Source organism: Danio aesculapii, chromosome 6 (genome assembly GCF_903798145.1).
Source record: "Danio aesculapii chromosome 6, fDanAes4.1, whole genome shotgun sequence".
Taxonomy (NCBI): Eukaryota; Metazoa; Chordata; class Actinopteri; order Cypriniformes; family Danionidae; genus Danio; species Danio aesculapii.
Window position 1 is genome coordinate 41616781 of NC_079440.1, and position 27463 is coordinate 41644243.

The window sequence follows — 27463 nt, forward strand, 5'->3', positions numbered from 1 at the left end:
AAATTAATAATTTAACCTCCTCCATTCAGTCTTTTATTGGACACAACTAATTTAAAATGGTCTTGCTTTATCTTGAGGGTGAAGGAAGTTGAGAAAGTGCCTCTGCAGGACCAACAGAAAGCTGCAAATAACAGACATTAAGTGAAATCGATTGTTAGTTTTTTGAATGAAATTTATAAGAAAAAAACACTGTTATGAGGACGAATGAATCTTTTTAAAAGTTTTTGGGCATTTAATGGATAGGTTCACCCAAAAATGAAAATAAAGATTCTGTTATTATTTACTTATCCTCATGCCATCCCAAAGCCCCAAGACAAGGGGCATCCAAACTTGATCTTGGAGGGCCAGTGTCCTGCATTGTTTAGTTACAACTTCCTTTAACACACCTGCCTGGAAGTTTCTAGTGCAGCGGTGTCCAAACTTGGTCCTGGAAGGCCAGTGTCCTGCGGATTTTAGCTCCAACTTGCCTCGCACACCTGCAAGGATGTCTCTAGTAATCCTAGTAAGAGATTGATTGGCTAGCTCAGGTGTGCCTGACTGGGGTTGGAACTAAACTTTGCAGGACACCGGCCTTCCAGAACTGAGGCTGTTCCTCAATATGTGTTCTTCAGCGGTCTTGCGTCCTCGAGTTCTCGTGTAACGTCATCATCAGCTGCCAAAGTTCAGTTCCAATACTCAAGACCGCAAGAACAGAGGACGCGTGAAACTTCCGGGATGTGTTCTTGATATCGAGGATGCACCGATGCAGACTTGAGTACCGATCTCGTTCAAGAAGTCCCAGAAGTCATTGCGACTGGAGGTGGGGAAGCACAGAACTTTATTTAGATTTATTATCAAAGTTCAGAGATATAACTTATTTACCTCAGGAGTTTCCCTAAATGAAACTGTGAATATAAACATTACCATGGACATCTTAACAAAGGAATAAACACATTAAAGGTGTTTGTTTGCTGAAAAATTTGCTTTAAAATGTTTTATTTATATTGTGCAACGTATATGTATGTTTTTATGCAGAGTATATATTTTGAAAAGAGGAAAAACAATAAATCGTTGTATGAATGCTGTAATGTTTAAATCATTTCCCATTTAAAATGCGTGAAGGTCACGTGACCATCAGGAAGAATGAATCTCAATTCTCACAGGACGCGTTCTCCGGAGTTCGTTCTTCCATGGACACTTGGCAAGACCGGTCTCCACAAGAACGCAAGACCGTTCTCTGCGTTCTTGGAATTAAAAAACAGCCTGAGTTTAGACACCTCTGTTCTAGTATAACTAGAAAGAACTTGATTAGCTCGTTCAGGTGTATCTAATTGGGGTTGGAGCTAAACTCTGCAGGACACTAACCCTCCCGGACCGATTTTGGACACCCCTGCCCAAGACCTTCCTTCATCATGAGAACATGTTAAGATATTTTAGAGGAAATCCGGGAGCTCTCTGGCCCTCCATAGACAGCATTGGTCCCCGGGAGCTCAAAGTCCAGAAAAGGAACCAACACATTGTCAAAACATTCCATATTTTGTCAGTTGCTCAACTGTAATCAAATGATGTCTTAAGAACACTTTTGTGAGGTACAAAAATGGCACCTATGTCTTCTCTCTTCAGGTTACTGTGTGTGTACAACGTATTGCCATTAGGGTCAGCAGCAAACACAACACATTGCAAAAATGCTGATGATTTTTGTCTTGTTTCTAGTCTCGATATCTAAAAATTCTTATCTCAAGAAGCATTTTCTAGACAAGCAAAAAAGAATTTGTCTTGTTTTAAGAAATAATATGCCAAAATGTGATTTGAGTTTTTTCTATAAACAAGCTAAATATTATGCCAATGGAATAAGCTAAATAATCTTTAATCTTAAATATTTTGCATGTTTTAAGGAAAAATTCTAGATTTTTTTTTAAAAGTAAAAGCATTTTTTCCAGTGCAATCGTCCAACAGCTAATCAAAATTTTTGGCCTGAGTCTGACCTAAAGCCTGTCTTTTTTTCTGCCAAACAGCTTATACTGTTACAGCCATTAAAATAGAACAGATTTGTATGTAATAAAAGTTATATTTTTTCATTTATTTTTTTTTAATCCGAATAATTTAGAGAAATTAGATTTTTTTTGTCTGTTTTTTTTAAATGTAAGTTTTAGTTTTTTAAGTGACATCAATATCCAAGCGGTATGTGGTCCACAGTGAGTTTACTCAAGTTGTGCATTGTGCATAATCAGTTGGCTCATCACTTAAAGTTGCCACTATTTGAAAAGTTGACCAGAAGTTTGCCTTTCCTCTAGCGTTTTTCACAGCTTTAGGTTTGCTATTGGCAATTTTTCTCTTTATGTTCTTCAATGCACATGGCTGGAAATCTCTATGCCCAAGGCATCACTGGCACTTCTGGACCGCACTCATTAGATCTCATTAAACTTTTTTGTTTTTCTAAAGCAGACCCGAAGCCCGATATGTTTGTTAGCTATGATGTGAAAATTGGCTCGAAGCCCGGTCCTAGGGGCATAAAAAAGTCAGGCTCAAATGCAGGGCTCTACCCTTATCTGATTGTGGAAGCATTCATTTTCTTGGAGCTTCAGATGATTACAGTTCGATAACTGAAGTCACATGGAAGGTTTTGACAATGTTTTGGTTCCTTTTCTGGAATTTGAATGTCTCTGGACTATCGCTGTCTATAGAGGCTCAGAGAACTCTCAGATTTCATCTAAAGTATCTTAATTTGTGTTCTAAACACAGGAGAAATAAGACATGAGGGTGAGTAATTATTAACAGAATTTACATTTTTGCTAAAACTAATCCTTAAACATCCAAATTTTGATAAAGAAAAATGAGAAGCTCTTCCGAATATTCCATGCTAAGTTTTCTCTAAATAATAACACCGATATACAAAAAGATAAATAAAAGTATTTACTGTGTTTAAACTTTAGTTAAGAATAACTCGCCATGACTCCTTACAGAGAATCTGGTAAGAAGGTGTCTGAGAATGCTGGTTGAACTCTGTGACAAAAGCCTGTAAAGGGAGTCTTGTGCAAGCCCATATATGGAGATGGTTTAGGCATGTTTTATATGAAAAGCGGACTCTAAATTCACTAACATTAGAACTGGGATAAGAACAAAGAAGACTCCTCTGTATGAGTTTACATCTCATGCTTATGGTGATGAGTACAGTAGGTTGCTTTCATTGCCTTCAAAGAGAAATGACTGAACATAAACATAGAAGGCTGAGAAAAATGCTAATTTCAGAACAAAATTTCAGATTGCACTTTAAGTTTTTTTTGCATCTGAACTCTTTAAAAATGATGATGATATGTTGATGTTTTTTTTAGATGGTCTCTTGCATGTAAATCTAAAACGATTAGTGCATGTGAGCTGCTGACCTTTCAGGGAGGCGTCAAGGGTTGTGAGGAATGCCAGGACTGCAGGCAGGGCAGAGTCTGACGGTCTATAGAAGCAGAGCTGTAGGGTCGCAGGCCAGAGTTCAGTGAGGCTGAAGCTGTCATGTTCTTTCCCAGACTGAGGGATTTGATTTCTTTCCTCTGGAATTCGATAGGCGACTGCAGGGCTGTGATGGATGAGACAGAGGCAGAGTCTATTAGGAAGTCTAATGTCTGGCAAGGTCACAGAAGGGTCAGGGAAGCTGCGATAATGATACCGTTTAAGAAGTTGCGCTGTGTCTCCAGCATCTGTATGATGTCGTTTGCCCAGGACGTTCTGATCTCTGAGGAGGATGCACGGAGAATGAATCTTTGCAAACTTCCATCAATATTACGAGATGTCAGTACCAGTCGACAGGGGTCTTCTGGGCAGCAATCGTCAATGGATAAACAACTGATCTGTGGTGGATAGTCAGAATTATTAGCTCTCCTGAATGATTAGCCCTCCATTTATATTTTTTCCCCAATTTCTGTGTAATAGAATGAAGATTTTTTTTCAACACATTTCTAATCATAATAGTTTTAAAAACTTATTTCTAATAACTGATTTCTTTTATTTTTGCCATGATGACAGTACATAATATTTGACTATATATTTTTCAGGACACTAGTGTTCAGCTTAGTGACATTAAGGCTTAATTAGGGCAAGTTATGGTAATTAGGCAAGTCATTGTATAATGATGGTTTGTTCTATAGACAATCGTGATAAAAAAAATTGTATAAGGGGGCTAATAATATTGACCATAAATGTTTTTTTTTTTTAAATAATAACTTTTATTCTAGACGAAATAAAACAAATAAGACTTTCTCCAGAAGAAAAAATATACAAAATACTGAGAAAATTTCTTGCTGTTTAACATAATTTGGGAAACATCTAAAGAATAAAAAAAATTCTCAAGGGCTAATCATTTTTAGCTGTATCTATAGTAGGCATATGAAGTGGATCAAAATCTGTCATCAAACTACTGAACAACACCCATTCTAGTCTCTGATCTCATTCCAGAATTGCAGGTAAATTTCAAGAATGTTCCATTCATTCTCTTTAAACTGGAATGACACAATCTGTATAATATACAGCAAACTGTTAATGTGATAGGAAACATTTGATTCTGCTACTTATTGTTGTTAACTCTGTTATTGTCAACTCTGTTTGCGGTTTAAAATGTTAAACATTAAGTTTTCTAGCATTTTGTAATTTAACTTAAGATGGTAATCTCAAACCGGATACCACATGGCAATTATAAGAACAGAATTGTATGCAGTTTCATTTCAGTTATTCAATGAAATATCCCAATAACAGAGCAAGATATAATTAATCTACTATCCTGCTATCTTATCTACTATCCTACTATCCTGTTTTATCCTAAACATTCAGTACAAATGAATGAGAAGTATAATTGCTTCAATACCCCTTACGGAGTTTCTAACCAGAGGAAGTGACATCACTCGGAGGAAGTCACATACCTTTTTTACCAGTGCTTTAAACAATATCATGCCTTTTTATAACTGATGAAAACAGGGTTGACCAGAACATAAGGACACATAAAATGCATTTTTTAAATAATTGATATAACAAATAATACAGAAAATCGATGTTTCATAGATGTTTTATGCAAATGTTTATTTAATGTCATAGGGTAAGCACTGTAAATAGGGTGAAGCGGAGTGTATATGTATAGTCAAAGAATATAGAATCCACAAGACATGTCACTCGTGACGTTTTCAATGGGGAAAAGGGTAACGCTCAATATGGCGTAGGGCTGGGCGATATTGCAAAAATAATTATCACAATATCATGTTTCATATCATTCGATATTGATAATTATTGAATATTTTTTTAACAATACATTTAGGAATATTAGGATTTTGTTTTTTATTTAACTACTTTATTTTAATTTACCAACTTTACTAAGGCAAATAGTTTTACTAGTCAAAAACTAAAATATTTAAACAAAATATCTGATCTCTTTGTAATAAAAATAAACATAAGTGTTAAAGAGACTTGATCAATAAAATGTTACAAAGTGTGTGCAATGGTAAAGGTAGATCAACATAAAGTGTCAATAATAATAATACAGTAAACCTCAAACTCTTTAAACAAAACAAATTATGATAATCAATTCTGAGCTTTCAAGTAAAGGAACCAACATCATTATTCAGATACATTACAAATTGCATTACAAATTGCAACACACTGCAACATTACAAATTGTGAAGTTGAATGACTAAATTACCCCCTATGCTAAAAAATCTTTCAGATGGGGAGCTAGTGGTTGGGATGCACAAAAAAAGAAACCAAAAACCTACTCTGGAAACATAATTTTTTATTTACAATCTCCTCACTGCTGCTCTACGACACTCCTTTTTACGCGGGAGCAAGCAGAGGAAACACAGGGAGAACATGCAAACTCCACACAGAAACACCACGTGACCCAGCCAAGGGTCGAATCAGCGACCTTCTTGTTGTGAGGCGAATGTGCTACCCACTGTACCACAGCGTCGCCATGAAATTGAATTGTAAGCTTAAATCATAAGAACACCCAAGCACACTGCCCGAGAAGTGTTGCAAAGATGGCTGCCGAGTGAAATGACTTGCCTTAAAGGGGCTTTGGCATAGTGGAAGTTTGTAAGTTAATATTTTCAAACATTATTTTTAGAGTTAACTTGACATAATATGTGTTGTTATTAAAAATGCATAATGTACTCACAATTGTAGAGTCACCTACATAACCTAATATAACTAACCTTAACAATTTGTATTGACTTGTTTTTGATAATATAAATAATTATTACATTTTTTTGCTTGCATTGTATATTTATTTTCCAAACTATCCCCCTTTACTCTACCTTTACAGCTTCTCACCTTGATGCTGTTTTTATAGACGTATCCTGGCAGGGAAAAGCCTCTCTTGCGGTCCATTGGCTCACTGAGGATGATGAGCTGCTCGAAAAGAAACACTCGTCTCTCTTTGGGACGCGATAGGATGCTGTTCTCGTTCTCAATTAATGTAAAGGTGTCCTGTTGCAGGAGTTTCCCTTGTGCTCTCAGCTGACCCTATGAACCATTCATTATGATCTGAGTCACTCTTTGGCCTCACACATAGGTAAGAAAGCTGATTAAAAACTTTAAGTGGTAAAATAGATCATTATTGATGAAATAATGGTGCTGAGCTTATTCTGGAAACTAGAGCAGTGTATTTGTGTCTTGTCTTACCTCAAAACCCTGAAGTCGTCCAACATTCATCATGTCGTTGCATCGCTTTGGAACAAAGCACATGACCTCCACAGCCCTCTGTGATAAGGACACAAAAAGAGGACAGAACAATAATTCAATACGCCGCCTGATAATGAGTTTACTCTCTTTTACAAGTCAGTACAAGCTGTACCTCAAGATCTTCGGTTTGTCTGCCTGCTTTAGTGTAGTACTTCAGGAAGTCCTGTCAATAAACACACATCAGCACAGTTTACAGGCAGAATACTAGATTAGAAGGATTTTGGATATTAGTGCAGCTCTTAAATTGTGAAGAATGACTGAATAAATATTCAAAATGCAGTGATGGCTTATCAGTTTTTTTTTTATCGGAATGGCTATTTTGTTGGCAGAAGCTATTTACACTAACTCCGCCCGAGGTAGCTCTGACCCATAGATATTTACATTAGGTATCGCCTAGCCTATTGTTGTCTATTGTTATTCAACAAAACTAGCATGAGCCTAGTATTTAGCGCAAGTTGGTGCTACTTTGCCTCATGGTCAATGCAGTAAGTGGCTGTATAATCATCAATAACGCTTCTTGTTTAGCACGAAAGTTCGTAACATACAAAAACGTAAAAAACTAAATCTTATCTATGAGATGTTCTGCCTTTGTTCTTTGTTTGCATGTTACTACACAGCGCTAAAGTCCAGCATCTTGACATTGGCACACTGTCTTGACAAGTGCGGTTGAATTTGTTGTGGGAGCACTGTACAAATGGGGCGGCGCTATTGACGCATGCTCAGGGTCCGTATGCGATATCTAGTGTATATATCTATGGCTCTAACCAAGGTTAAAACTGTCGCGAAGTGCCTCAATCAGGGTCAAATGCTGGTCAAATTAAGTCACGAATATTTTAATTTTACGCGAGGGGAATTATGGGATAAATCAGACATTGGATGCAGTAAGGTTAATCTAAAGAACGTGTACCTGCTAATTTCTTGGCAAGTAATGTTTTTGACTATCGGATTTTGTTATAGTTTTGTTATATGTGTCCTATGGCCCATTGCTGTTACAAGTGGTATTTTGTGTTTACTTGGTTATTTCCACGAGCATGGATTCTATAAACATAGTCAAATAGCTTGATGTTTTTCTTTGTAAATTCCAGTGAGCAAAAACATTTATGAGTCATGTAGAATGGCTAATGATAATAATAATAATAATAATAATAATAATAATAATAGTAATATGAATGAATGCTAATGAGAATGAGATGATAAGAATCATTTTTTAATCTAAAATAAATGTTTTGATTTAAGAATGTTTAGATATTTGTATTTGAAAATTAAAAACTACTTCCAAGGGATTGTTAGAGGCCAGTGTTTCCTGTCATATCTATTAAAGTTTATCTTGTTATGATTTTAACTCTGTATTTGATTTCAAAATAAAAGAGAGGTGCTAAAGTCTGATTTAATGGTGGCTTGTGCTTTATAATTTGATTATAATAATCTTAATTAAAGATCTGATGAGTATTGAAAATTTAACAGTAGCCAGTGTTTGGTATTACTGAAATATTAAACCAATAATAAATATTAAAATGTTACATTTGTTAGCAATTTATAAAAGTAGTCAACAGTAATTCTTACATTTTTAATCAGCTGTAATTCCAGTGGTAAAGTGACTGAAATGATGATTAGATATAGGTATACACAAGATGAAATATGGAGCACATTTATCAACTACAGAGAGATGAGATCCAGCAGCAGTTTTGGGATGGACTGGCCGATGTTTGGCTGCTCTCAGCATGGCAGGTGTGCTTAGAGCTCACGCTAACTGCCTGAATACGCTGAAGCAACTCAAAGTCCCTTTAAGGTTTTTAAGTGTATTCTATAGTCTTTGAGCAGCTTTCAGCACAAGCCAGAGTGTACGTGTGGTCATGTGATGTACGTTTGCAGCGGTGCAGTGTATATGGAGAGCTTTTTTAGAAATGCTAGATGAAACTCCAGTGTGGACGTGGATCGCTTTCATTCTAAAATGCCATTATAAAATGCCTAAACTATTCATCAAAATTGTCCCGCAACCTAAATCTGCACTGATCAATACAGATTATTTACAATAACATACAATATCTATATTTATTCATATATTTATGAATTCATACTTCAGGTGTTGACTAATGTAGTTGCATTACATAGCACTTAGTATTTTAAATAGTGTAACTTGTATTCTGTAATCTTTAGCATTTTCAAAGAAACTGTCCAAACACCGATTAAGTATATGTATCTATGTACAGTACAAGCTCACACCTTCAGAAGCAGCTGATATTTCATTATTCTCTGAACGGGTTTGATAAGCAGGTCATTTAACTGCAGTCTGTGACCCAGCTGTTGCCTGAGACCCTGCATAAAAAACAGCACAAAACAATCACATACAGCCTTTTACTTCATACACAAATAGTAAACATTGCCACATGATTCATTAATTATACTCAAATTTCAGGATGAGTTACCTCAAAATAAGTTTCGATGTACTCTGAGACGATGTGCTCTGACTTTGGCATGTTTTGACAGTAGACAACATACATGTTGAGCCGTCTCTCCTGTGAAACATAGACACACTTGAGCTTTATATATTGATTGTAGAATCTGCGGTTTTATATTAAAAGAGGGAAAGATACTTACATGTTTAATAAATAGCTGTGCCAGCAGGTCAGGTTCAAACACACATTTCTCCAACTCTCCAAGGAAATAGCTGTTTAAAGACAAATAAATTGGAGATCAATATAGAGAGATAACCTATGCAATTTCCTTCTGTATATTTTAAGCTCAAAGTAAAACAGCAGCTTTTAAGCATATTCCATGAGTTATATATATTCAGAATAAGAATAAAAAGTATAAAAAGCTTAAATGAGAATTATAAAAAGTATAAAAAGCTTAAATGAGAATTTACTGATCAAAATTAAAGAACACTTTTCAGATTTCTGTTATTTGTGTTTTTCTGTACCTGGTTTTAAATTCCTTAAGGGAACAGTTCATCCAAAAATGAAAATCACCCCATAATTGACCTTAAATCATTGGTGTAGATGACTTTCTACTTTCAGACGAACATAGTCTGAGTAGTTTAAAATGTTATCCTGACTCTTCCATGTTGTATAATGTTGTTGGCTAGTACTGTAGTTTTTTCAAGTGCATGAATCCCCTACATATGCTACCAGGGGGTTAACACATGTCGTATGGAGCAAATTTATGTGTATTTGTAACAAAAATATGAAGATTTTTAAAATAATAAACTATAATAATAATAATAATAATAATAATAATAATAATAATAATAATAATAATAATAATTAAGTCTGCAGGATTTGTCTAGCCTCTTTGGTTAAAAAAAGTACATTTTAAAATTCCTGGATATCAACAATAGCCTAAATATATTCATATTAATTTAATATGGTCCACTTCTGGTGCCTCACACCTTTTTATTGCTCATTTTTATTTTAGAAAAAAGGTCCAAGATTTAGAATAAAAGTTACCTGTAAAATGTTTTCTCTGTTTAAAAACAATACAGTAGTGAAAGAAGACTTCTCTTACATCAGATTATAGTCCCACCGACGCAACAGCCGGAAAATGATTCCGTTTGGTCTTGGATTATTTTCATTATTTATGATGGCATAGCAGTCAAAATAGGACAAATGAGCTCATTGTATGGGACAAACTCTGGTCCTTTGTCAGTGAGGGTTGGGTCTTCCGAACCCCTTTGGCTACAGGCCTGAAAAGTTAGAACATGCTTATAGTAAACATGTTTAAATAGAATTTTGGCTGTAAAAGCACCTACACCTACAGCACCTACACCTACAGGTGTTTTGGGCGCAGGTCAGATTTTCTCCAGGTCATAATTTATTTAATTTATTTTAATTTATGAAGGATTATACCTGTCCAGTTTCATCTGGAATACATCCCAGATCACCTTCTGAAGTGGTTTGAGCGATTAGATATCTGATCAGAATAAAACGAATGAAGTGACCTAACAACCTCATAAACACAGACGTCATATATATTAAATACAAATATATTATATTAATTATATAATATTTATATATATTTTATATAATATTAAATTACATAAAATAATTAAAAGGACAAATGCTGGAGCTTTTAGCCGTGGGGGTGGTTAGTAGCAACATGCTATTAGGTTATGTGACCGCTAGATGGCGTTCTTGAATAATTAGAAGCTTACCACCACTAGGAGTTTGTCAGAGTCCTAGCCGGGCTCACTTTCTGTTCTAATGTCCCGCAACTGTCTTTAATTACATTCATCTGTCTCCATATTCTACTGCATCCCAGAATATCACACAGCACCAAAAATGTAAAATATATATTCAATATATTTGATATGTTTTTGTCCACAGCCGACCGCAATTCGCCGTGACGGAGATTCCCGAGTCTGTGTGCTCCAATGAGATGTGCCTTCTTCAGCGCTCACCATGACAACGAGACTCACAGCAATGACGTCGCATTGTAAACATTTGCATCTGCATTCCTATAAAGGTTGTCGATTCTCTCTCATTGTTGTCAGTTCGCTCGGTGTTGCTGTTTGTACTTGACCAAGGTGAGTTCAATACCTGACGGTACGAGTGGAGCCACGCCAATCTCACGAAGTCCGCTTCGTGAAGCTTCACTCCGGCCCGTCTGTGCTGTAGTTCCTTGCGGTTTGCGTACATAAACGCAATATCGCGAAGAATATTACGTGTTTGTTGCTCGAAATGTGCCGCCGAGCAACATTCCAGTGAACACTGGCACGGACTGGCGCCCGGTTAGCTCGTGCACTCCCTGGGGCGAGGCGGCTTGTGAACCCTAGGCAGGGAGCAATACAAGCCCTGAGGACCCTCAGGGAAACACGGGAGGCCGGTAGTGGGACCCCGCTGCGAGGGTTATGGTGGGTGGGAGCAGCGAGGCCCACTCATCGTCTATTTTAAACTATAGTTTCAAACTTTAGTTTACTATAGTTTAAAATAGAAACCATGGTAACTGTAATGTTTTAACTGTATGTCTGGCTGTTGTAATGTTTTGCTTTGTTTTTCAGCAGAGTTGTTGAGCAAAGAAGGACTACTGAAAACAACCGTTGAAGACAACCACGGGTTATTCATGAGCGCGCGCATTATAAGGTTTCCGTGCTGTTTTCTGAAAGTTTATCTTTTGTTACAGATAAGTTTGCAGGTCAAACAAAATAAACTATACTCTTTCTAAACACCTGTCTCGTGTTTTATTGGTCCTCTACAGCAACACACTGTCATATAAGTCTGTTGAATGCATTTGTATGCAATATGGTTTGACAATAAAGTAGTCTAACAAATAAATAGTTGCTATAAATGGACCTTCATTAGTCAACATTTGGTGTAGGTAATAAAAAGTTAATCAAACATGTCCTGACTCATAATGGTAATGTTATGGTTGTTACATAACTGTATTTATTAATAATCTGTATGTTTAAAACCAGCAGAATATACTATATATTTAACTTGTCATGAACTTACTGTTATTAAAAAATTTGCTCAATAAAAATGTCCTAAGACAAGACTGGGTATTGTTTTGGTTTTATGTCAAACTACTGTAGGTTTTAGGTTGACTACAGCATATAGGCTACCTATATCATAATATTGGTAGTAGAGTTATTTTAATGACCCAAATCAAGTAAAATGTCTCTTACTCAAGTACTTTTAGCATGCAATAGTCAAATTTAATTTATGAAAGTCAATATTAATTTATGAATGATTATACCTGTCCAATTTCATCTGGAATGCATCTCAGATCACCTTCTGAAGTGGTTTGAGCGATCGGATTTATATCCGATTAGAATAAAACGAATGAAGTGACCAAACAGCCTTAAAAACACAGACGTGACGGGATTATTCAGGACGTCCCGGCTAATGCGGTCAGATATTTTGTGATAATGACGCCGCTGTCTTGCCTTTTCTGCCCCTCTTGCTCTTTTCGACCCACAGCGTTACTCAGTGTGGATGTCCATCAAAGATTCAAGTTACCGCTCAGTGGGTTATGTCACGTGACTCGCGTCACATATTTGTGGCTTTGAGGCTCCATGGGATTCGAATTACTGGCCATAGTTATTTAAATGACACTTTATTACAATATACATTAAATATATTATATTAGTTATATAATAAATATATTATATAATATTATATTACTTAAATTAATTTAAAGGACAAATTCTGGACTTTTTGGCCGTGGGGGGTGGTTAGTTCCTATCCCCCCCTGGATACGGGCATGATTCCTATAGTGCTTTTACAATGTAGATTGTGTCAAAGCAGCTTAACATACAAATTCTAGTAAATTGAAACAGTGTCAGTCCAGTTTTTGAACTTCAGTTTAGTTTAAATTTCACAGTTGAAAGTCCAAACACTAAAGAGAAAATCCATCAACGCGCAGCTCCACAAGTCCCAAAGCAAGCCAGTGGCGACAGTGACGACAAACAAAACTTTACCAATTGACGTAAGTGAAGGGGAAAAAAACCTAGAGAGAAACCAGGCTCAGTTGGGGACGACCATTTCTCCTCTGACCAAACTTCCTGTACAGAGCTGCAGTCTAGGCGCCGGAGGCTGGAGAACACTGAATCCAATATCATTATACAGCAGTGTTCATCTGACAAAAGAAAGTCATATAGACCAAGGACGGCTTGGAGATGAGTAATTTATGTGGTAACTTTCATTTTTGGGTGAACTACTTCTTTAATTATGTTAGAAACCTTATTTACTGTAGCAGGCAGTCAATATTTCCAGTTTTCACTGCTGAGCCTTTCAAAAGTGACTGAAACCTTCTGAAGTTAGTTGATCCAAATTTGTGATTTATATAATATTGCATCTTAATGTCATTCTCATTTAAATGCTTCAAAATAGCTGGTTGTCCATAAAAAATAAATGAACAACAGGACGGTACAGCCTAGGGATGGGCCGATAAACGATAATATATCGAATTGTCATAAAATTTGTGTCAATAATAATAAGCTCTGGACTTTTTTTTTTTTTATATATATAAATCTAAGATCTAAGAGCCAATCACACATCAGAAATGTTGAAAGCAAAAAAAGGAAATGAAAAAGTGTGTTGATGTTAGAGATGTACCAAATTTTCAGCAAACAAAGATTTATCGTTCAATATGGAAAATAATTATCGAGATAGCATTTTTGCCAAATCCCAGCCTTGGTAGAGACTGAACCCAAAGTGTGTAAAAATAATTAGTAAAGGCAATGTCATAGTTTGGGATGTTTTCTTGGTGCTAAAATTCTTGTTGTTTTACTCTGATGACCACCACTTTAAGTGCATTGGTTATTTTGTAAAACACTGTTCTTTTAAGCAGATCACATTATTTTCTAATGAAATTTCAAATAGTTTATCTAAATTTCGTCTGATTTTGATCTCAACTGTAGATCCTTTGAACTGTACACTTACTCTTTATGCCAGTCATAGATCTGATGAATGTTCCCAAAAACAATTTTATCCTTTCCTTCCAAATACTCAGGCACTCCAACACTTCTCATTGTAAGCATATAACCCTGGAGGTGGCAAAATCAGAGAATGAGGGTTTAACGCAATAATTTGTAAGTTCTACTGTGAGTGATTAAATTAATGTGTAACCTCAACAACAAGCCCCAGATCTTCCACATACAGCTTCTCCGTTTCTATCAGCTCTGTCAGCACATATCTGTGAGTGAAAGATAAGGTCTGTCACATATAGAGTAGGATTATTAATAATGCTTCATGTTTGTTTGTGAGTGACCATATCAATCAAATACCTACATGCTTTTCTCTAAAGCGGTTCTTCTGTGCTGCTCATTGTCTTCCAGGCTCTGCGATTGTTCTGCGAGTGTTTTGTCAGTCAAAGACGGAAGTCTCTCCCCAGTATGAACATCAAAAGACTGATTTCTCTGAAATTACACTCATTAACATCACAAGCACAAATCAACAGACAGGAACTGTATGTAAAAATGCTCATTACATCCAGTAGTCAATGTTTGTTTACTACCTGTAAGAGATCATTGAGGTATCTTGGGTAATAGGGACTGTCAGGAGAAGTTTCTCCAGAAAATTCACTACAGTCCTGTAGCCCAAAGGAAGAGAATTTATTATTTTTTTACATTCACTCTGTAATACTGTATGTAATTCTTTCCAAAGGCTTGTGGTCTTGAAGATTTGACAGGATAAAACAGTAATATTATCACAGTTAAAACTGAAATATTATTACTTCAAATATATTTATTCAATATCTTTTTTAGTTTTATTATATCTTTAAATGTAATTAATTCCTGTGATTCAAAGCTGACTTTTCAACAGCCATTACACCAGTCTTGTATTTCACAATCCTTTAGAAATCATTATGTTTTGGTGTTATTGTTATTTTTGTATCAGTGAGTATCTAATGTATTAGGAAGGTGAATAATACATTTGTTTCTATTTGTTTAATTTACATTTTATTTTTCTTACCTCAAGTAGTTACAAATCTTTATGAGTTGTGAATATACACTCGCCGGCCACTTTATTAGGTACACCTTACTAGTACCGGGTTGGACCTCCTTTTGCCTTCAGAACTGCCTTAATCCTTTGTGGCATAAATTCAAGAAGGTACTGCAAATATTCCTCAGAGATTTTGGTCCATATTGACATGATAGCATCACACAGTTGCTGGAGATTTGTTGGCTGCACATCCATGACGCAAATCCCTCGTTCCACCACATCCCAAAGGTACTCTATTGGATTGCGATCTGATGACTGTGGAGGCCATTTGAGTACAGTGAACTCATTGTCAGGTTTAAGAAACCAGTCTGAGATGATTTGCTCTTTATGACATGGCGCGTTATCCTGCTGGAAGTAGCCATCAGAAGATGGGTACACTGTGGTCATAAAGGAATGGACATGGGCAGCAACAATACTCAGGTAGGCTGTGGAGTTGACACGATGCTCAATTGGTACTAATGGGCCCAAAGTGTGCCAAGAAAATATCCTCCACACCCTTACATCACCACCACCAGCCTGAACCATTGATACAAGGCAGGATGGATCCATGCTTTCATGTTGTTGACACTAAATTCTGCCCCTATCATCCGAATGTAGCAGCAGAAATCGAGACTCATCAGACCAGGGAACGTTTTTCCAAACTTCTATTGTCCAATTTTGGTGAGCCTGTATGAACTGTAGCCTCAGTTCTCTGTTTGTAGCTGACAGGAGTGGCACCCGGTGTGTTCATCTGCTGCTGTAGCCCATCCGTCTCAAGGTTGGATGTGTTGTGTGTTCAGAGATGCTCGAACCAGTCTGGCCATTCTCCTCTGACCTCTGGCATCAACAAGGCATTTGCGCCCACAGAACTGCCGCTCACAGGATATTTTCTCTTTTTCGGACAATTCTCTGTAAACACTACAGATGGTCGTGAAAATCCCAGTAGATCAGCAGTTTCTGAAAAACTCCCGTCTGGCACCAACACCCATGCCATGTTCAAAGTCACTTAAATCACCTTTCTACCCCATTCAGATCGTCTTGACCATGTCTACATGCCTAAATGCATTGAGTTGCTGCCATGTGATTGGCTGAAAAGAAATTTGCGTTAACGAGCAGTTGGACAGGTGTACCTAATAAAGTGGCCGTTGTGATGATTAATATTTTTTGAGTGCAAAGTATTACATTTTGTGATTCTTTCATGAACAGAAAGTTCAATATAGATACATTTATTTGAAATAAATAAAATAAAAAATTGTAACACTACTGTCACTTTTTGACATTTAAAAGCACATTTTATGTAAAAAAATGAATCTTGCAACCTCTAAACAGCAGCGTAAATTATGCGCATACCAGAGATCTGTAGGAGCGGGGCAGTTTTTGGGACTTCTCCATTGGGCTCAATGGGCTTTGAGCAGGTGAGAGAGGAAGAAACATGTAGGTTGACCCCTCTGGGCTCTGAATGCCCTTTGAGCTCTGACTCTTATTTCCTCCTCCCAAACTTAGCCTTCGAACCGGGCTGCTCAGCCACCTCTTGAAGGCCTTGATGGAGCGGGTGGATGTGGCAGATGCTCGTCTGCTGGAAAAAAGCTGATGGTTGCTGGGAGAGATTGGAGAAAGGTCATCCGTGGAGACGGAGGCTGACGGAGGATCCTCTGGAGGCAAGGAGACATCGCTGAGTCCTGTCAACGTGTACGAGTCTAGAGGGATAGAGAGTACAGATCTTTAAAGCAACATGTCCAGAAATGTGTAGACTTATATTGTATCAAAAGCGCTTCTGTTTATTAAAATACAATGCATTTTAAACTTATTTATTTATTTATTTTTTGAAACTTTTTATTTAAGATTTTTCAATATATTTTTTACAGAGCAACCTTCCCCAACAATTTAACCCCTTACAGATGAGGAAATACATAAAAAAAAGAAATTATAATGAAATTATTTTTTAAAAATCTATTAAAAGAACATAATAAAAATAAAAATTAATAAAAGGTATTGCCATCATAATTACTTAACAGGGGATACATTTATTCATCAAGTTACATTGTGTTACATTGTAGTTACCTCAAATTACAGTGGTGATAGGTTAAGTAACCTCTAAATATACATATCTAATAATGTCGTAATACTTTTCCACCTCTTCAGAAAAATATCAGTCTTCATTTGTAGACATGCAGTCATTTTTTCGATTATATAGACCTTAAGTCTCTGAATCCACTGAGCCACTTTTGGAGAACTTTCTTCCATCCAATGTACTGTTATAATTTTTTTTTCAACCAGTAATTATATCTTTAGGACAAATCTTGTTTCTTCATTAAACATTTCTTTGGACAGTGCTCCCAGTAAGCACAAAACTGGATCGAGGGGCATTTCTATATCTAATATCTTATCTATTTCTTTTTAAAATATTTTTCCAAAATTCTTGAATCTTGGGACAGTCCCTAAAAATGTGGGTATGATCTCCAATTTTACCACATGTTCTCCAAAACAAAGCAACAGATGGTCTTAAATTTTACAAATTTAAATGATAGCTTTAAAAGACAAAGGTGTAACGATCAAGCAAGAAAACTTTACATTTATTTTTCCAACAGTTTTTGCTGACACTATTGGACAATGCTTAATCTAATTTATTTGGACAATAAAAATTGAAATCACAAACTTGGACAGAATTATTTGGAGAGACAGAGAGTAATAAGATGGATGTATGGCAAGGGAAATTCCAGTTCCACCACTATTAGTCTTGCAGTTATTTTTGCTCAAAATTTTCCACAAAAATAGTTGGCAGCACATGGAGTATATTCTGCCTTATAAGCAGATGATACAGCTTAAAACGGATTGGGTTTTTTCCCCCTTGATTTAAAAGCTTTACTGTACAATATGGTGAAAACATGTCCTATTTGAAGGACAAAAAGGAAAGTAAGACTTTAATAGAGAATGATGACCAGAACTGAAAGGATTTTACTTTTTTCTATCTGAAACATAATGGATTAGCTGTTTCTAAAGGACGTAACCATAATCCTGCAATGTAGCCTATGAAACAACTATTCACAAGCAAATAATGCATCACTAATAAAACATTTAGATATATAACTCGAGCAAAATCATACAGACAATACAACAATTAAATAATCATAATTTTTTAAATTTTTCTAGCAACATAATGAAGCAGCAGCAGAATGGTGTTTATTAATTAATATGCTAAGTTTACATACATCTTTTTCAAGCTCTAAAATGTACAAATATGAATTAAAACCTTGTTAATTAATCTCTTTGTTCTGGTCAAGTATGCTGGGGACCAAAAACAGCTAAATCTACTAAAACACAATGCAGTTTCAGAACAAAATTAAACCTGCAATAGTCCAAAAATGACAGAGCAACACACACTAATGGATGTCTTACCTTTCTGACTGAAGCAACACACACACCTGGCTAAAACTTTCCAACAGAACGTTGAACAACCACAAACCCGTGGCCCACGATGCCCCTTCATATCAGCCGAGTAAACACTGCCGTGCCACCCTGCAGCATGGTAGTGGCACTCTGGTGATGTTTACAGAGATATGAACACTCCTACTCTCAGATCAGAGGTAATCCCTGAGCTCTGAATCCACACGCAACATCTGTATAATCCCTGTGTCGTTATCCAAATAGACCCACATCACCATCAATATATATTTTATTTACACTCAGTTTATTTTAATATTATTAAATAAATGTTAATAATTGCTTTTTTGAGCAGCCGAGAAGGTGCCCCCCTCCGGAGTTGAGGCCTTGCGCAGCCTGCAGTGGTACTGACTGAATTATGCTTGAGTTTATAGAGATATTCATTCTGAACTCTTCACCTTTAGGAGGCAAAGAGGAGAGAGAAGGAGAAAGGGCATGTGAAGGAGGATGGTTTATGCTTTTGGCTTCTCGTATTTCTCTTCTGACAGTTCACTGTTTACATCTCTTGATGACTGTCTCTCAAAAAGAGAGAGAAGATTTCCAGTTAATTGCTGTTCATTTATGCAGGTTTTCAAGAGTAATTTTGATGCTTGCTTGACAAACTGTTACAACTAGAAATCTTTGAGGAAGTTTGAAGGCCTCAAAAAGAAATAAAATTAAATATATTAATATATTGTTTCAAAGAATTTTAAAAAAGTAGATTAACTTCTTACGTATTGTCGGTCAAATATTAGGACATTTTGGTTAAAACATATGAAGACTTCAGATGCAAAAACCTCTAAATGCCATCTAAAATGTTTTCCTAAAATGACCATTTTTGTCAGCCTTCTATATTTATGTTCAGTTATTAAACTTTAAAGGCAATGTAAATAACGTATTCTGCACTATAAAAGTAAAATGACTGAGCCTACACACAGGAGTCGGAGAAAAATGCTGATTTTAGAAGAAAACATCAGATGGCTTTTAGAGGTTTTTGCATCTAAATTCTTCATATTTGTATCATTACATGATCAGTGTATAAAAAAGAATCAAGCATATTTGAGTACAAAAATGCTAGGTTATAAAATAATGTGATTTGTGTTGTCCTCTGCATGTCAGGTGGAGAATCAGAAAGCTGAAGTGTGCGCCAAACGTGTCAAGAGTTAATGCTAATGAAGGCTACAACTCTCGACTGTGTAAAAATATACAGAAGAATTCCCCTTTCCAGGTAAATCCCAGGTAAACATTGCCATCTTATGGAGCCATCCTGAACACATTTTTTTCTGTGAAGTGGTGTTTTTCAGCCAATGATGAACTTTCAGTTTATGGGACTATTTTCAATTTCATAAGGTTCCTTTTACTGCATCGATGTTGTAATGTAATTCAAATATAATAACTTTAATAGAATTAAGCATTCATTTGGTTGTTAAAGCATACAAAATCACGAAAGACCGTTTAAACGCAGGTGCTGTCATTAGCAGCAGGCTAGTGCAAAAACACCATTGAAAATACTGGGGTACAATTCATTTCCATATTTTAAAGACATGGAAATAATTTAATGCAGTGCTTCTTGTTTGGTCTGATACCCACTTTAAATTGTATCTTAGTCAGGCAGTGAAAGATCATTGTTTTTTTTTTTAAAGAAATCAGATCTTAAACAGCGAATTTGTTTGGGGTGACAATTGACCGGAAGTAGGGTTGCCACGCGCCCCTTAAAATATGGAATCGTCCTGTATTTGAGAAAGAAATTGCACGTCCGTTTTGAATCAATACAGGACTGGTTTTGTCCCCTTTTTATCATTTTTAAAAGTAGCTTTTCGTGCAAATCATCCCACATGCATTTTATGAAGATGCCCCATTTCCTACTTTTGATTGGGTAAAACTTGATGTCGTCGTTAGTTTGATTGGTCTTTGTCCAGTGAGGAGGGCGGGTCTTTTAAGCGAAGTCTAAATTTTTTTGAAGTTTACAGAGAGTAATGGCAGATGCTTCTCCAGGTAACCCCCGCGTCTTAACGTTTCAGAGTTTTAACGCAAGCGACTGCAAAAGTACCGCAGAAAGTGGGAGGAAACAAATACCTGGCTTGTGGCTCTTGCGGGTCTGTCAGACGTGCGACAACATGCCATCGGAGAGCAGCATTCCCGCAATGACAGCTCATAAAAAGCAAAGCACAGTCAGACAGTTCTTCGTTACCCAAGTCTCTCCCGAAGCAGATATGGTAATGAGTTTAATCATTATCAACAATATTTAGGTTAATTGATAAATAATACTAAAAATGTGACTCAGTCTGTGAATATCTAGTTTTTTTTTTTTTTTTTTTTTTTTTTTTTTTTTTTTTGTAATTTGCTGATTTCTACATGAAATAAGCAACAGTCTGTGAAAATAATAAATATATGTATTTAATATTAACTGAGTAAAACAATGTCAACAACTGAAATGAATGGCCACAGTCAAACTTTATCTCAGAATTAAATTTGGCCTGGTTTTCACACACTGGGTCACAAATTGTAATTTGTAAACATTCTGTAAATACAATGTAAGTGGATCACATTCCAGTGTAATATTATGATTTGTTTGTTATGGTTAAGTCAGGCACATAAGCATTAATTTATTACATGAGACATTACATTTAATACATTAATAAACAACATAATGCCCATGTAAAGAAAATAAACTAGTAAATTGCAACTTTCCATATTTTCAAATTAGAAATAGGCTATTTGAAAACTTTACTAGTTAATGTTTGTAGCTAGTTTATGTATGTGCTGTTTCCATGTTTGGATAGGTGTTACTGCAAATAATGACAAATATTTTTGTCAAAATCTGTTATCAATACCACCCTTTAAAGTTAGGTTCAATAGTATGTTCTCCTCTCCTCTAGGTTACAGCAGCTGAGTTAACGCAGGTGTACCACACTATTAAACATAACATCAGCTATATCAGTGCTGCAGAGTTGTGAAAGAGAAAGACTGACAGGATCTGTTTACACAAATATCAATAAAAGACAGTTTATTTTAATGTCCAAGTTTTCATTTTTTTCCTGAAAACATATTTTAAGTTACGATTTACCACAACTGGCATGCCATTGGGCCTGTGATTGGGGATGGTGGAGTATGCTTCCCTTATTTTTTTGTATTAAAAGTGGTAACCCTAACCGGAAGCCCCGGGGCTGGCTGACTGAAATTAAAAGTCAGTGTGCATATACTCCATTTTCTGTATCTCACTCTTTGACATTCATTGCTAAATCACAAATGTTGGAAGCATTGTGTACATTTAATGAGAGTGAAATATTCACCAGGTGAAGACAAACCGTATCTTGACCGAGGCATCTTGTTCTTGTTTTTACTCATCTTTGTTTAATTGTTAGAAATTATACTTAAAATGTCCACAAATCAGTGTATTTTTTGCTTTAAAATGACGTTGTTTTTGCTACTTACATAGACATACAGACTGGCACTGTAGGTGAACTCAGTTAAAGCGATAGTTCACCTAAAAGGGAAATTCTGTCATATTTAGTGTGAGATTCTTTCTTCTGCTGATCACACAATGAGATATTTTAAAGAATGTTGGTAACCAAACAGTTGAAATGAACTTTGGAACAACCTGAAGGCATGTAAACAGTGAGTAAATGTTAATTTTGGGTGAGATATTTGTGCTTGTTTGCGTGACACAGAATTTCTGCTCAGAAGGAGAAAAAAACACCTTCTCCAAAAATTTTTGACAAGCTATATTTGACCCCTCACCTTTGTCCTCAGGTATGTGTTCGAGTCTTTGGTTCCAGCTTTGCTTTTCATTTTCTGGTTCTGCACCCTTCTTTGAACAACCCTGTTTTTCTTCCAGTAAAAGACACCCTTCATTTTGTTCCTGGATCTGAAACAGGTCGTAAAATGTATTAGTGTCCTCCAGCTCTGAAGGGGCAGAGCTGCAGCTAGCTTTACTTTCACAGTAGCAATCAAATGCATGTCCATACCTGAATGATTCAAATAACCCTAAATCAGACCGCATACCTCCTCAAACTTGACTGACATGAGTCTCTGGAAAACATTTAACCTTCAAACTAACTAGAATATGTATTTTACTTGAACAAAAATAAGTCTATAGTTAGGAATAGGCCCACTTGCCAATGTGGTAATTCTCATTACCATTTTAAAACGTATTAAATCGGAATACATCGAAAACAAAACAATAATATACAATACAATACAACTTTTAATTAAGATATGTACATGCTTTTTTATATTGCAACAATTATCGTTAGGAAAAATCTAAATATGCTTCATCATGCTTCTTTTTATTTCAATATTTGTAATAGCAGTGTTTGATTTTGTTATTTTGATTTTGAATTTAACATACAGACATTTACGACAAAACCCATTAAGCTTGATTGAACATGAATATCTACTAGGAACACACCCAAATAGCCATGTGCTGGAGGCCTTATCCTTTGCTTGCTTCCTACATTTGCAGTAAACATTTGACAGCTTGCCCTACTTGGAGCAATATCAGCATTAGTATTGAGCTAATGACTTGTTGTCACAAGTTTGGCAAGTGTCTATTGAAGGCTTTAGTCTTAACCACCAAGTAATCATTTTCTGTTAATGGAAATACTACAGAACATCCTTGACACAGCAATTTAACAGACCCAGTAAAAATGCTTGGTACAATTTCTTACATGCTTCATGTGATTTTAGAGAAAGTATGCACCCCTAAGGCACAAAAAACAGACTTGCGTTCAATCACAAGTGTTTAGACTAGTATTGTTGTGGGGGAATGTGTTAACAAAGTGTTGCTGGAATGATTGTAAATTGTTACAGTAATAGCATTGCAAATATTTTACAGGTGCACATTTTATTGACATACTGTAAAAATGAAATTATCAGCAAGACATGGCACCACGTGACTTTTAAGTTACTTTAACTTATCAAAATAAATTGAAAAAAATTCTTCGATCTAATATAATGAGAAGTTGAATAAAAATAAGTAATGAAATAAATAAGTTGAAATAAAATACAATTTAAAAAAATGTAGGCAGCAAATTATTCTTCACAATGATCATTTTTAAGGTAGTGTTGGATAAATGTGACAGAGTGTTATAGATTGTGATGTGCTTCGTCACACAGAACACAGATTAAATATGGCCATATTTCTTCCTTCTTCCAATTAATTTGTTGGCATTGTATTTATACTATATTTTGTGTACGCAGATCTTCTTTTAACTCTCTTAGCCATTTACTGATCGTGATATCAGTCACATCAGCTGTCTGGAATGTGTGTGTAATATACTAAAACACACAAACAGCCACTCTTAATAAGTCTTTATTTATTTGATTTAATGGTAGTCCACGTTGGGTGTGTGCACTTAACAGTATAGCAAAATAAAGAATAAAAAAAAACACATACTGAAAGAATCTTGGGTTTGGAGTTAGTGTTATTAAGGATACAACTGTTAAAAAATAGATTGTCTACACACTAAAAAAAGGGATTAGTTACTTAAAGCGAGTAAACCAATTGCCCTAAAAGCAACAAGTTGACTGTACAAAAATAAAGTGCACCCATTACAACTTAAAGCAGTTAAGTTGACTCAATTTTTATAATTATGCTAATTTTACTTACTTTTTTAAGGTAAAATAATCCCTTTTTACAGTGTCAGTCTATTTTAGCACGTCTTTTTTCCAATAATTACACCACTGGAGTCTGGAAGATTTATTTTACTGTATGCCATTTTGGTAGATACAGAAAAGCTGGGGGAAAAACAACTATAATAAAAGTGTATTGGAAAAAAGTGATTAGTTTACTTTTATTTTAAGAAAAGTGACAATAGGTTTGCATACATTATATTGTAAAGTCAACTTGTTGCTTTTAAGGCAATTAGTTTACTCGCTTTAAGTATTTAAGTAACTAATCACTTTTTACAGTGCACTGTAAAAAGTTTTTACAGTAAGTAAACCAGTGATAACTTGTAATTAAGTTGACTTAATTTTTATAATTATTCAACTATTCCTTTACTTAATAATACTACATCATTAACAGGTTTACTTACCTTTTAAAGTAAACTAGTTACTTTAAAAGCAATGGGTTTACTTACTTTTATAAGTGAAATGAACTAATCAGTGTATACTGTAAACATATTCCAATTTAAAAATAATAAAGAATGTGTGCTCACCCATTGCTGGTTATTTATGGTCAAAGATGGGAGGGTGTTTGATAAAGACATCAGAAGTTGCTCTGTGGTGCCCTGAAGTTTTGCCAAACTCTTCATCTTTCTCAGTCTCCAGACGGATGACGGAAAAGTTTGGCTGATTGTTGTGTTGTGTCTTCTCTACTGTCTAGTACTGTCCAGTTTAATCCCCACTCAGCTCTTTCTGAATCACTGACACACATTCTTATCTTCTCTCCTTCTTCTGTCCGCCACCAGTTCCCTCCCTTTTCTCCAACACCCGCTCGCTCCATCTTGACCTTCCTGGGTCAGAGAGAGAGGGAGAGAGAGAGAGGGGGTGGGTGAGAGAGAGAGACTCAAATACAGTATATTATGTTTGTGTGTAATGTGTGCATTACTGTATATTTCCCTACTGTCTACCGCAGTGAGGCTTAGTCTGTGTGTGTGTGTGTGTGTGTGTGTGTGTGTGTGAGTGTGTGTGTGCGTACGTGCGTGCGTGCGTGCGTGAGTGCGTGCATGCGTGCGTGCGTGCGTGTGTGTGTGTTTAAATGTTAAATAATGTGATTTGAAATGTTCTTATTTCTTACATTGTTATTTATGTTTAAATTGTTATATTTTGTTTCTATTGTTTTATTTTGATATTTTATTGTTATTATATTTTTTAGATTTGTTCACAATTCCAAGCTTTGGCAATTTTGTATAAGTTACAGTCATGTCAACAAAGCAATTTTGATTTAAGTTGATACATAATAATAATAATAATAATAATAATAATAATAATAATAATAATAATAATAATAAATAAATAAATAAATAAATAAACAAACAAATAAATAAATAAATAAATAAATAAATAAATGAATAATAATAATAATAATAATAATAATAATAATAATAATAATAATAATAATAATAATAATATGATATATTGAATAGTATGATATAATATTTTTTATTTCTTTTTGTTTATATAATTTTTATTTGTATCTTTTTTTACTACTTTTTACCCTGTTTACTATGTGAGAAAGAAAGAAATAAGCAAAATGGTTTAGCTTGTTGGCTCCAATTTCAGACATAAATAAAGGATTTAAATAAAACCTTATTTAGCACAAGTCCCAAAGGGAAAGGATCTAGGGTTAGTCTAATCAATTTAAATATGGATAAAAAAGTCAATTGGAGGTCTTCAACATGATATAAAGACAACATACATGCTTGTGTGGGTTATAGGGGTTGGGGCGAAGGGTGCCTGTTGGAGGATATTCTAGATATCTACAGTATTTTTCTTGCCTCCACAGGGAAAACTATTTAATAACCATAGTAAATAGTTGCTTACTAAAAATATAAAAGAGCAAAACATTCATGTGAAGCTTAGGAATAACATTAATAATAAATTGAACAGCGTTTCAGAGCATAAGTTCAGCATTATCAAATCAAATATGTTTTATTTTTACTGTATGTGATAAAATTCTCAGGCATGTCAGCTGTATCTGTGCGTTTTTTGTTTCTTAAGAATGATATTACTATAACTGATCGCTTAAATTCCTAATATAATCTACCTTATTCAGTTTAAACAAGTGCTCTTACTTTTTCACTTGCATCATCTTAATCATTTGGTACTATGTACTTATTATGTACAAACATGTTTTCCCATTGTATTTACAGTTGAAGTCAGAATTATTAGCTTTAAATATTTCCCAAATGATGTTTAACAGAGCAAGGAAATTTTCAAAGTATATCTGATAATATTTTTTCTTCTGGAGAAAGTCTTATTTGTTTTATTTCGGTTAGAATAATAATAAAGCAGTTTTTAATAATAAAAAAAAACATTTTAAGGTCAAAATTCTTTGCCATTTTAAGCTATATTGTTTTGATAGTCTACAAAACAAACCATCATTATACAATAACTCATCTAACTACCCTAACCTGCTTAGTTAACTTAATTAACCTAGTTAAGCCTTTAAATGTCACTTTAAGCTGAATATCTTGAAAATATTTAGTCAAATATAATTTACTGTCATCATGGCAAAGATAAAATAAATCAGTTATTAGAAATGAGTTATTAAAACGATTATGATTAGAAATGTGTTGAAAAAATCTTCTCTCCGTTAAACAAAAATTGGGGAAAAATAAACAGGGGGGCTAATAATTCAGGGGGGCTAATAGTTCTGACTTCAACTGTATATTTTAAAATGTATCTACATGTATTTACATCTGCAATTAATATCTATAACTACATTTATAATTACACGGTTGACCCATCCTTTACATTTTTCATGACCCAGACCACAAACCTGTTCATTTCCTTCCCCATAAGTGTTGTGCAATACAATTGGGTGCATTGTTCTTGTTGTAACATATGTACATTGTACTTGTACATTAAGGCCACTTAATGTAGTGGGACCATTGTGTATGTGAGACTTGTATTTGTGTGCTTGTATAACAATGATCACTCATTTCGTTAAGGGGTGGTGTAATACAGGAGGATTAACATACTTAATTTAGGTAATGTATTTTTATGTAATTTTCTGCACAACGTTGTACCTTATCTTGAGCCTTGCAAAATATTTATTAAAGGTTGTTTAACTGGTGATGATAGTTATATAAAGATTATCAGTATTTATTTGTGCTCCAGAAGTCAAATACATTTCTATGGGACTGCTTTATGGAGATACATTGCCTTATTTTAAATAACCGAAGAGGACACATAAAATAGTTTTAATTACCAGATAAGCATTTAACCTGGTCATACAAGGACATTTTTTGTTAGTAAAGTAC

The 27463-nt window shown here is 35.1% G+C and overlaps 1 protein-coding gene across 2 annotated transcripts; it reads right to left on the reverse strand.

Moving 5' to 3' along the window:
* Positions 1-39: 39 nt before the first annotated feature.
* Positions 40-24918, reverse strand: arhgef25b (Rho guanine nucleotide exchange factor (GEF) 25b). 2 transcript variants are annotated; one of them, XM_056459111.1, is made up of 16 exons: positions 24695-24918; positions 22275-22401; positions 16464-16810; positions 14647-14721; positions 14421-14548; positions 14259-14325; positions 14073-14176; positions 9292-9361; positions 9120-9209; positions 8917-9009; positions 6806-6856; positions 6634-6711; positions 6283-6474; positions 3638-3818; positions 3363-3547; positions 40-121 (listed from the first exon to the last, which is right to left on the reverse strand). In XM_056459111.1, the coding sequence occupies exons 1-15, from the start codon at positions 24788-24790 to the stop codon at positions 3366-3368; spliced, it is 1881 nt and encodes a 626-aa protein (XP_056315086.1). In that variant the 5' UTR covers positions 24791-24918; the 3' UTR covers positions 40-121; positions 3363-3365. The 2 variants fall into 2 exon arrangements, with proteins under 2 accessions (XP_056315086.1, XP_056315087.1); XM_056459112.1 differs by lacking the exon at positions 40-121 and adding an exon at positions 350-793.
* Positions 24919-27463: the final 2545 nt, after the last annotated feature.